The sequence below is a fragment of the Danio rerio genome, chromosome 18 (genome assembly GCF_049306965.1).
Source record: "Danio rerio strain Tuebingen ecotype United States chromosome 18, GRCz12tu, whole genome shotgun sequence".
Lineage (NCBI taxonomy): Eukaryota > Metazoa > Chordata > Actinopteri > Cypriniformes > Danionidae > Danio > Danio rerio.
The window spans coordinates 12,517,501-12,530,000 of record NC_133193.1 but is presented as its reverse complement, the minus strand read 5'-3'; the positions used below and the strand labels follow the sequence as shown (position 1 = coordinate 12,530,000).

At 39.0% G+C, this 12,500-nt stretch overlaps 1 protein-coding gene across 8 annotated transcripts in view; it reads left to right on the top strand.

Moving 5' to 3' along the window:
* Positions 1 to 12,500, top strand: part of tspan9a (tetraspanin 9a) — a 494,333-nt gene that overhangs the window by 318,377 nt on the left and 163,456 nt on the right. For 5 of the 8 annotated variants that reach the window (XM_073929887.1, XM_073929888.1, XM_073929886.1 and 2 more), the window contains one exon: positions 3,144 to 3,223. In XM_073929887.1, the coding sequence (XP_073785988.1) occupies positions 3,161 to 3,223 (63 nt within the window). In that variant the 5' untranslated portion in view covers positions 3,144 to 3,160. Of the gene's footprint in view, positions 1 to 2,272; positions 3,274 to 12,500 lie in introns of those variants that run through there. The other 3 variants (XM_073929890.1, XM_073929884.1, XM_073929892.1) reach the window with 3 other exon arrangements.

The window sequence follows — 12,500 nt, the reverse complement described above, 5'->3', positions numbered from 1 at the left end:
GAGCCACAACCCTTCAGTATTTTAATTTGTTAAAATTAATCTATTATATCCATAGTTTCCAGCATTAATGGTATGTTGTAGCAAGTATGTAAACAAGGATGTAAAAACGGGAAATGCCATTTGGCAGCGTTAACAATTCAGCTACAAATCATATTTATCTGTCAAACTGCTGTAAACACCCACAATCTTCACTAGTGCTGAATTGACGCCGATTGACGCAAAAGATATGTCAAGATATGTTTCAGATTACTTACACATGCTAATAACCTCAATATAAGCGAAAGACACTTGTCAGATTTTATTTTAGAGACCAGGCATAAGATTCATCTGTGTCCTTTTCATTTTCTGTTTGATTCAGGCTCAAACTGATATAGCTAAAAGCTAAACCGATTAACAGTGTTTACACAGTAAAGGCAAAGTGTGTGCTTGTAGAGCAGAGGCATGACGCTTTTCCTGGTGACATGGAGTCAATCTGCGCATTATGTTAGCTGACCAATCAGACCCTCTTGAGGGCGGACTTTCTGAGATAAACTAGGAAATATGATAATCGATTTTATGTTAGCTGAGCAGCTGTATATAATCAAAATAAGATGTATGTAACATTATTTTTTTACAAATGAAGCTTGAGCACACATTGTTTTGCACCCCATAAACACAACCAAGCCTTACAAACACACTCTGGACCACCACTTTAAAACGTTTTCATGCTGATTCTGAATGGCCTAGCTGGAAAATGCATTCAAGAGTTCACACTTAGAAATTGCTTGATGCTATTAGCAGGTTTGGGAGAGAACCCTGAGCACTGAGATAATTCCAGGGGTCCCGCCTGGTCAATAAGCATATAAGGTGGTCTGAGATCAGGTAGGTCTCAAGGGCTCCCCCTGGTAAAATAAGACAGTAGAAAATAATGCAGTAGGGCGAAATCGGTCTATTTATTGTAGACTTGGACCAATCTGATTGGATTATTGCTGATTACAGATGAAATACCAGCGGCGATTGATCATATAACACGCTCCTCTTGAAATTAGTTTGTAAAACTTCACTTGAAATTATTTAACTGAAGTGTTACTGTTTGTCTAAAAAGGCATTATAAAAAGCTGTTAATGAAGTATTGTAATATTTGTTTAATTTTGGTTTAACCATGTTAACTATTCGAGCAGTTGTTTCATTACATTTTCCGTGTTTGAAGGCATTTTTATTCAATGCCATACACCCATTTCTTCAGAAAGGGATTTTTATTGGATATTCTTCAAGTGAATTTGGACATAGCAAGCTTAAAGGCTGTTCTGATGGTGCATTTTTACCACTGTGGATGAGCCTGATAATGCACAATGTGAGGGCAATAAATCTGATGGAACAAATGTAATAAAATTGAGCTAATTAAAATAATATTTTCTCTTTTTAATTATCAGATGTCCACTTGCAGCCAGCACATCATTTAGTTGTAAGAGACAGATTTTGATTCAAACAAATTGCTTATTTGACAGTTGTCTTGACTTGTGAAATCTTTAGTGGAAATTGAAACCGTGCACATTTACTGTCTTACAGTTGACTGTACAGTATGTATAAAACATATGCATACTATCCAATGTCAATGCTTGAAATAGTGCTATAATCCCTGATACTGATGCACTGGCAACTTACCAGTGCTTCTTGCGCTGCATAGGTGGGGCATAGATTAAGTTTTTTAAAATACTAAACACTACTCAAAAACCAACCTTTAAAAATGTTTCACGTCACTGCCACATATTTCTAGATATCAGTTATATTTGAAAAGCCAGTGAATGCAGGTGGTGGTTTATCTAAACATTTTTTTGGTTATTAAATTATTAGACTTACTTTTGCACTTATTGTAACTCTAAAGCTTCTTTTTTATTAACATCTCCACAACCCCATGCCCTAGTCGAATGTGCAGCCGCGTGCTCGGTCTCATATTCACCTCCCTACCCCCGTCCCCTTCCTCCACCATCAGCTCATGACTTTTTTTAATTCATCATTACCCTCACAGACTCTCTTCTGGCTAGCCTGCACAGTTGACAGCGCTGAACTTGTATAGGCATAAAGCAGTGATGATAAGCACATTAAATCTGCTGTATTGGCTAGGGGAGGGGCTAGAACCAACAGCTGCTGCCTTATTGGTGGTCTGTAAGTCAGGGGAGGGGCTGAGTGGAGCGAGAGAGAGAGAGAGAGGTGAGAGCTTTGCGCTAGGTTGGGAGGGAATGCCCACTAGATGCGGCTGCTGATAATAGCATGTATCAGCACCAGAGCAGTTACTGAGAGCGGAGACAGAGAGAGGAGGAGAGGAGCAAGGATAAGCATGTCGTGCCGGAGACTGGTTAAGTCAGAGCAGCGTGATTGATTCTGGCAAGCAAGAATAAAAAAAAAAAAAAATTATAAAGAGGGATCTAGAGAGTCTCTCGGAGCGCAAAATCCCGAGAGGAGAACGGGGGTGTAAGTTAGAAGGCTGTGGGAACTCATCAAGTCTTCGTGGAAAGACAGAGCTGAGGTCAGCAGGCAGGAGTGTGGGATGAGCAGCAGCTGAACCAAACCCGGACATTTCCTGGGCTGGGGGTGGACACTCTTTTTGAGAGGACGTAGGGTGAAGGAATACTGCTGAAACTTCAGCTTCACTCAACGTGCACCTGCTTGTGGGAGTAACGCTTCTGGATATTACAGCAAGGCTCCCGGGCAAGCTGTCACATCCACTAGAGCGATTTTGCAAATCCGCTGTCTGATTGACTTAATCCTGATCTTTTTATGTGAAAGAGAAAGACTAACACTTTTTAGAGCACTAGAGCGCAAGTTCAAGGTGCTATTCCAAGAGACATGATAGAGAATGAAATAAAGAGTGTGGCTTCCGTTCCAGAGCATGGAGAAGTCAAGTAGTGAGGAATCCGCCATCCACCGTAGCCCCTCTGTGGACAGCCGTGACTCAGACTTTGCCCAAGCCTCCACCTCTGGACGGCCGTTCGGAGGACGAGGTTTTACCGCCGGTGCCTTTTACGGGTCCACTGGGCCACGTGCACAGACCGCTGCTCAGAGTGGAGCGGCTGCCGACGATAAAGGCAGCAATAAGTACAAAGCTCCGAAAGGCAGCAAATACGTGGTCTTTTACCTGGATCTATCCTTTGTGTTCCTTCTAGAGTTCAAGAAGTGCAACATGGCGAGAGGCTGCCTGTGCTGTCTAAAATACATGATGTTCGTCTTCAACCTCATCTTTTGGGTAAGTCCCACTTTGACTTTTCTCACCTGCTCTGTTCTTCCTCTCTACAAGTAGTGAGGTATAAATGTCTGCTGAGATGTCATGGGGCATCACCCATGCTGGTACAGGGACTTTCCTGTCATGTGTTTGTCCTACGTTACATCAGGCTAGCCATGCTCTCATTTACGTACATGCTACTATTTTTGGCTGCCTTTGAGTCTCCTGGGGCACCCTGGGAAAACTGTGCCACTCTCCCAGAATGGGTTTAGCTTGCAAGTTGCTTTGATGAGATGCTGTGATGTGTACACAAGGATTGTAAGAAAGCAGTCCATGTATTCTCTTTGATCGCATTCAGTCATGGCTGTTAACGACTCTGAATATGTTGGGAACTGACGTGAGAGCTGTTACATGCATCATCAGTATCAAGTCAACAGACACTTTGGTTAAATTTTGGTTCTACATTTCAATCAGTTTACAAGGTGTACTCTGCTAAATTATGATGATGGTGACCCAGTTTGCAAAACTTAAGCTCTTGTTTTTGTTATCCCCCTTGTTTGTAATGAATATCACAGAAAAGATGGAGGCACTGGATTAAAAGCTGATGGGAGAGAGTGTGTGTAGGTCATTGGGCCGAGTCTATTGTGCGGAGGCACTCATGCATAAACACTAATCGCATAAGCTAACGATGTTCACCTCGCACTTGTACTCTCAGAAAGTATAATCTGAGTCGCTACTAGAGTAACATAAGGTAGCATACAATACTTTTCCCATCAATTGGACTCTTTGTGACAAGTGAAGATGTGTGAGTTTATATATAAGCTTTATATCAGAGCTTCAGTAAAGCCCAGCTAAGTTGTGAAATGTAGTGCAGGATGGGTATCCTTTCCATAATAACTGACCTTGTTTAGTCTTGACAAAGGCTTAAATATTAAAGGTGTGTGTGTAAGACACAAAACATGTGGAGGTGTCACGGGGCATGTACTAGAGACTAGCAATGCACACATACGTGTGTGATCCTATTGTTTTCTACCAGAGTGACACCCGTGCAAGGGCTTTTGCAGTTCAGTGGAGCATTAACTCCATCCGTAGCTCTGACGAGAGGATTGCGGTCAAGGGTTGTGAACTTTGATGTGATGCACCGTCAGTGAGATCTTGAAATCCCTGAATTGCTCTTTAAGCAGCCAAGGCTAATAGAAAAGGTTAGTTGTAAGTAAATGGGTGTTAATGAGTAGTAGCAGCAAGATCCGCCTTGTCCTCTGCCCATGAGGCTCCTTCTGTCAGGTAATTCAGATGTTCCTCTAGTAATATGCTTTCAACCATTCCTCAAACGACCTGAGTTGAGTTCCCTAAGGTCATTCCAACATTGGGAGCAATCAAATCCTAGAACTATGCGTGTGCAGTTACCAGTGTGTGCGTGTGATTTAGGGTTATGACATGCCTCAGAATGTGATGCCGATTGAAGCTTGGTGATCTCCATAGGAGAGTGTGCCTGTGTATCATGACACCCCTGGGACTACGCTCCACTTGCTTTGGCGCTCCAGGAATCGCAAGGTTATCATTCTGTGGAACACTGAATCTTGTCACCCCATCTGCTTTAGAGAGCCAGGTGCTGCCGCCTGCTGCCTCTTCACAAGGCTTACGGTTGTAACTCGAGGCACTAGGTAAATAAAAGCAGGATCCTGTGCAGTTGCTCGGGACCATCTGTCTTGTTTTTCTTAGGTGGATTAACTTGGTTTGAGCTGGACAGTTTCAGCACAGATTAGAGCATTTTGTGGTGAGCTTGATCACACCATGCTGTGTTCCTGATTCTGAAGAGGTAAACAGCATGTCTAAACAACCCTATACATGTTTTTAATGTATTTTTAATGTAATTTACCCCAGTATTACATGTATAATACAATTATTAAAATTATAATTAAGCAGGTTTCTCAAACCCTTCAGTTTTCTCAAACTCCTCAGTTTGTTTAAATGTTTTTGTAATATCAATACTTTGTTTATGAATTTATTTACTTACTGCTTGGTTAATTATTTACTCTCTTGATTACAATTTAAGCACTTATCCCAACAAATAGCATTGCAGTGCTTTGAAAAACTATTGATTTAGTGAAATATTAGTACATTTTTTATGAAAGGGCCCTCTAGCACCTACTCAAAGCATTTAGTCCCATTAATTCTAAATTAATCAGCACATCAATCTGTGATCAACTATTTTAACAGAAAATTGCATTAGTTTAATTACTTCAGTTGTTAATTGTTAATGAAAATCGATTGCTAATGTTTGATTGGGCTACCTTACTAAATGGTGTCAATAGCCTCTCAGATTCAGACAAGCCTGCCAGGTTCGTTACAACCTCATTTATTGCTGGCGAGCTGTGTAATTTGTCTATATCATTCGAATCAGGCTGAGCCATATTTCACAGGGATCTTTCAGTGCTTATTCTTTGTCCACCTCCTATCCTTTTACAGCCTTACAGCTAGCTCAAGCACTACTGAAGGATGCTCCACAACATCCTTTGTAAGAGATTGAATGCACATCCTCATTTCACCGCCATTATCATATTACATCAAGCACATTCTTATTCAAACAATACTGCCACCTCAGCAGTTTGCTCCAAAGGTGTGCTGCTCCTTATCAAAGCCGCTGCCTCTTTGTTTGTGCCCTCGCATTTATGAATTCTGAGTTTCACTCCAGGGATTGCAGGGGATTTATCTGCCATTTGGTTCATGGTAACAAAAGATTAGGACGCCTTGTCGATTTAATCACCTGGGTTGACATTTTGGAGTTTGAAATGTTGGGGTTGGCGGGTGCTTTTACAGATCTGAGAGTCAGTCTCAGGGTAGTTTGGGAAGGGAGGCGTGTGCTGTCGAATGAATGAGTGGAGGTCCACACTGCGGCACTGGCACAATCCCTCCACCCTCCCTACTAGCTGTTTTTTTTTCCTATAGAGCTTTTATCCAAGGCAGCAAAGCTGGTTTTATTTCATTCATTCATTTTATTTGTTCCTTTCTTCGTAAAACCATTTAAGAGCTTTGATCTTTTTTTTTTTTCCAGGAAGATATTCACAAATTAACAAACTTTCACAAGTCTGTTCTTACCTTCAGCACTTTCTCTTGACAAGTTGGTTAATCTGCACCTTTTATTCTAAAGGGGAAAAAAACACTTAAAGTAGTAATAGATTTTTTTCTTCTGTTGCTTCTTCAAATGTCTGGACTGTGAAAGAAAAGTCTTTTGTTTGGACTTGTATAAAATACTTAAATGCATTGCTTTACAGATGCGTGTAGTTATATTGCACCTGTATGTAAAAAGAACTGAAGGCAGGGCTGAACGATATTTAGAAAAAAACTAGCATTGCTATATTTTTATTCACTGCAATATACATTAAATTGCAATATAAATGCAACTTCACCAGATGACTTGAATAATTTGTGAAGAACTCATAAAGTTAGATTAATTGGGATGATTCTGTAGGGGAGCGTATGTGCATTAAATGCCATTAAAGTCAAGTTCAACAGACAAAAGATGCAAATAAGCAATCATTTATTATTTTCTGGGGAGTCAAACAGTATTCAGAAGCAGAAATTTAAGAATCACTGTATAATAATAATAATAATAATAATAATAATAATAATAATAATAATATCTAATATTATTATTATTTTTATTATTATTATAACACTAGAGCTAGGCCGATAAATGATAATATATTGAATCGCAATAAAATTTATGTCAATAACAATGATAAGCTCTGGACGTTTTTAACTCTATATTGATCTAAGAGCCAATTACACATCAGAAATGTGCAACAATGAGAATCTAAAAGTGTGTTGATTGAATTTTCAAATTTTCGGCCACCGAAAATTTGAGATTCCAGAAGTATGAAATTTTCGAAATGTATTGAATTCGATACCTTCGAGATGCATCAAATTTTCGAGATGTATTGAATTCGATACATTCGAGATGTATCAAATTTTCGGCCACCGAAAATTTATTGACCGAATATATTTTATGCCATTTAATGGACCCTCTAATTTTTCTGCTTTCAGTCATTGTTGGGCTATTAAATCTGGAAGCATTACCAACTTACATCGAAATATATTTCGTTATCATTCAAAATGGAAAATAATTATCAAGATAGCATTTTTGTCCTATCACCCAGCCCTAATTAACACTGTATCGTTTAAATTAAGAAAGTTATTGTCTAATGTTTAATTAATCATTAATCTACAAATGTTTATTTTTATTGTGCCCAAATAGCTCAAGTTTGCTTCAGATTCTTAAAGTCAGGCCTTACAAACACATGCAAATAATAAACTTTCACTCAAGTTAAAATTTGAATTTACTCCACCATGTTGTAACTGTAATGTCTGGTCAACTATAATCCTAAATACATTGCAGATGCCTGCCATGTGACTAATGCAGACTTGAACCTACCCATATTCTTAAACCCATCCCACCAAGAATACAAGTACATTGCACCTTTTAAATTTGTCTTACAGTATGTAAGTACATTTCATAAGGATTGCACCAATTATGTGTAGATTATTTCCAGTGATATTGCTTTTATACCTTCAATGAAGTATTAACTACAAAAAGAAAGTATGACAAACAAGCTTACAAGAAAGCAAAAAGTGTCAGGCCAAGCTCTTATATGCTCATTTTCTGACTCTTAACGGAAATTGGATTGCCACCTACACAGTCATTAATCAGGGAGATATAAGCAGAAAAATCTTTTTGTGTGGATCTTTAGTGCTTGCTTGTGTTAAAGCTAGAGCAGACCGTTTATCACAATATTGTTATTTGTTAATATATATAATTTATAAAAATAAACCTAATTATTAAAATGTAAGAAATATTTTTTTTCTAATGTGGGCCTTGTATTGGCTATTTGTTTCTCCTAAGTGAATATATCCAAAGGGATCAGCTCTGTTGTACTACAGTAGTTACTGAAAAATAGTAACTAGTTACAGTTACTATTTGCTTCATTCAAAAAGTAACTCAGTTCATTTATCGATTACTTACACCAAAAAGTAATGCATTAAAAGTAACTTTGAGTTACTTTTCCATTGAACATTTTTAATGCTCCCGTTAATGCCCTTATAACGTCACTTCAGTGCTGCATGGAGAATACACTGTTGATCAGCTTCACAGATTTAATTAATTTGCATTCTAACGACTAAAACACAAGACAGACTTAAACAAAAAGTCATTTTTAATCACTAATTTATTTGGCAAAATTAATTTATTTACCAACGGACAAACACATCATATTGTAACATTAACGAAGTTACTTTATTTTATAAATAATGTGTTACTGTATAAATTACTGTCAAAAGTAATGCTGTTACAGTATCGCATTACTAGTAGGCCTAGTATGGCCAACACTGGTGTTCAGATCTAAGCGTTTAAGGTAACAGCAGATTGTTGAAAAGATGAAATTAGATTCTGGACAAAGACAAATGTATTCACTTTACCAAAAAAAGTCATCCTTTAAAGAAATGATAAACCACTTGTTTTGATTTTATTTTCTCACAATTGTTCTATTTGTGTTCTACCACTGGACAATTCCTTTCGGTTTTTGTCCGCATTACGAATTTAATCCGAACTGAATGCGACAGATTTGTAATTAGTCCCAGTTTGAGCATCTGATAAACTTGTTTACCACTTTCTTGTCTTGCCATTATTTACTCAGCCTCTTGGTTTTCTGCGTACCTGGGGAAAATTCCCTCAATAAGTGCATCTAAATCTTTGATTTCCTTTTGTCTTTGTCTCCTACATGTTGGAAGGACTCATTAGCCCAGGGATCTGCTTGGATCAGTCGGAGATGTGTTTCCTTCCAGGGGGTCTGACATTGTGGAGTGCTTGGAAATCTTTATGTAGAATAAGTTCAGCATAAACCCACATTATTTAAATACACAACAATTAAAGCTATTGTGACTTCGTAATAGTCCATTTTGCTCTTTATTTGTAACTTATGTTTGTGTTTTACCTTCAGAGATATATGCCTAAGCATCCGTTTGGCCCGAAGCCCAGAGGTAGAGATCTGATAAAAGCCTATTCAATAGTGGACCTGAAGCTGCAGGCAGGGTGGCCTTCATTTTCAGGGTTTAAGGCAGTTGTTTGGAACATGGTGGATCTGTTTTTGTCCTTTCTCTCCCGCTTTTGATTCAGAGCACCTCATTGCTCAATTAAAAATAAGTTTACCCTTAAGGGCAAGATATGTTCTCAATTCTCCATAGCACCTTAGATATAAAAGTTGATTAATTTGTCATTTTTATTTTCCTCTACCCCCATGAGGATATATATATATATATATATTTTTACCTGTGTAAGAGCTGTACAGGGCATAGTGAAGAAACACAAGCCTATATGTCAAAATCGTAACTGTTCTTGTTAAAAGCCTTGATGAATGACGAGTGTTGTTAGAAATGTAGGGCGTTCAGCAGTTTCTTTCAGCGTTTTATTAGCTGTTGTAATCCTGCTGAAGTGTCATGTAATGCAGGAGCTAAGTGTGTGTTTTTTGGCTGCTGAATGGGGTTGTATTGCTCTTTCAGGGTTTTAATACTATAAGTGCCACACTGTTTTAGGGTGTGCTGGATATGTTGGCTAATAGAACGGCTATTTTAGTGAGATTAAAGTGTGACATCGATATCTTTTCATAGTCTTTTGCATTTTAATTAAGTGACGGTAATACGAACATAACACAAACTAAATACATTTAAATAACCCAAACCAGGTCTAAAAGCAACACATTATTCCGAAAATGTACCCCTGTATACTTTTCTGGAGAGCGTGAATTATGTAGCCAGAGCTGTGTATGGCTGGACTTCGAAACAAATGCTAAGGGCTGGTATGACACCGCCGATGGCTACTGTTTCTTTATGCGCTACCAGCTGACCTATTACCTCCATGTGGATGGCTTTTCTGCTGTTACTAGATTGCCCAGTAGCTCACCTCGTATTTTGATGAACTTGAGACACAAAGAGGAGTTGACCGCGACGACGGGGTTTGAGTCTGGTGTAGAACGTTACCAGAAAGAAGGTAAAGCAAGAACAAAAGGCAAAAAATTAAATAAACTAGTAAATAAAAAAGTGAGAACGTGGGAAGATCTGAAAATGTAGTAAATATCAGGTGACCGTGAGGTCTTTTCTTTTTTTTGGATTGCTTTTGAAAACACTATCGGTTGAGTTTAGGGAAGGGAGTGAGTGGGGGGATCGGTCGGTCGGATCGGGTCACCCCATGTGGATTTATGTGAGAAGAGCAGGCGCGAAAGGCACTTGCAAGAGAAATTTGAGATCTGAAAAAGAGTACACAGTGCCCTCTGGTGGATTCGCAGAAACAAAAACAGCAAAAAAAAAATGTACCACATATTTTGTGCTGACAAGAAATGTATACAGGTAATAATGTATGTAAATATACGTAATAATGATCCTGGGTAGCCTAAAAGTATCATTTTTCTTTTGGGATAAGAAAATGGTCTTTTGAAATTCTTTACTCTGATTGCCTGAAAGCTATGCAATAACAACATTTAATGCAAATGTTTAAGCTTCGATCACAGTTTTAAATAAGTGCACTATCTTCCTCAAGCATTAAAAGTAACCGTAGCAACCCAAAGACAGCCAATGGGGATCAACCAACTCCCAAATATGCTCAAAAATATTTGCAAGGAGGTAGCTAGCACATATGGTGGCGCGGTGGTGCAGTGGGTAACGCTTTCATGACATTGGGTGAATTGGGTAAGCTAAATTGTCTGTAGTGTATGAGTGTGAATGATAGTGAATGGGTGTTTCTCAGTGATGGGTTGCATCCGCTGTATAAAACATATGGTGTATAAGTTGGCGGTTCATTCCGCTGTGGTGACCCCTGATTAATAAAAGGACTAAGCCCAAAAGAGAATGAATGAATGAATGAATAGCTAGCACATGTTACTTTGAGCTGTTTAGATATGCTTGTGTTATTTACATGCATACACAGGATCATTTTTCTCACGCGCGCTCATACACTGACTCTGCTTGTGGCTAATTTAGAGCAGGAAGTTCTAACGTGTCCAAAAGTTTGATAAAAAAAAATTGGTTTCCTCCGTTTGGTCTGGTTTCCGCCACAGACATGTGGTATAAGTGAATTGGATGAACTAAACTGGCTTTCAAGAGTTCACTCTTAGATAGTGCTTGACTATTTAAGCTAGTTTGGCATGCTGTCCCGGGAGAGAACCCTGAGCTCGGTGATAGATGAGCCCAAGGCTCCCGCCTGGTCAATAAGCATTAGGAGGGATATGTGATCAGGTAGTTCTCGATAGCTCCCAAAATAAATCGCTATTGGCGCTAGTTTGTAGTATGTGCTTGTGACTTTAACTTTGCATGGTTTTTTGGGTGTGGGAGGAAACCGGAGTACCCGGAGAAAACCCACGCGAACACGGGGAGAACATGCAAACTCCGCACAGAGAGTATCGGTTGGCTCAGCTAGTGTTGAACCAATGACCTCCTTGCTGTGAGGCAACAGTGCTAGCCACCGAGCCGCCGTGACGCCCGAACTGAGGAGGAGGGAGAAGGGAAGGATGGGGGGGTTTTCCAAAAACGAAGATGAGGAATGAAGTTTAGGCTGGATATTTATATTGAATTTAGAGTGATCCGATTGGCTAGTTAGTGATTAGTGATAAGGATCAGCTGTAGTCAATTCTATCACGTGCTCCTCTCGAAATTAGTTTGGGAAACTTCACTTAGTGTATGAGTGCTTTTATGTGTATGGGGGTTTCCCAGTGTCTGAACAATTGGTGGAATACTTGGGGGTTCATTCCACTGTGGCAAACCCTGATGAATAAAGGATGATAATGATGACTAATGACGAATGATGGACATATAGAACTGCATAAAGCTCCATCTGCCTGAATGCATTTACCTGAGGATGCTTAATCAGAACACATGAGAAGCTCTACAGGGCGCCAAATGTGTGTCAGAAGTAGAGCACTCTTATTGACTTTTATGAAATGCTAAAAATAGCTAGATTAAATTTGCAGCATAGCAGTTTGAAGTTAATATTAATTTAGCCTACTTTTTCTTCCTCAATAAAGCCCGAAATAAGTGCTCCCTTTGATCGAGATGATTCTAACAGGAAAGACACAGTCATATGGAAGAAGTCACGGCTCATCAAGAAGCATTTACTGATAATGACATCATATCGCCCCCGAGGACCACAAAACAGTTGAAATGAAAGGAAAAGATGCGGCTCGCTGCACACAATAAGTCTGTTTATATATTTCTGCGTGTTCGTTTGCAATTTATCGAAATTAAGTGACCATACGCC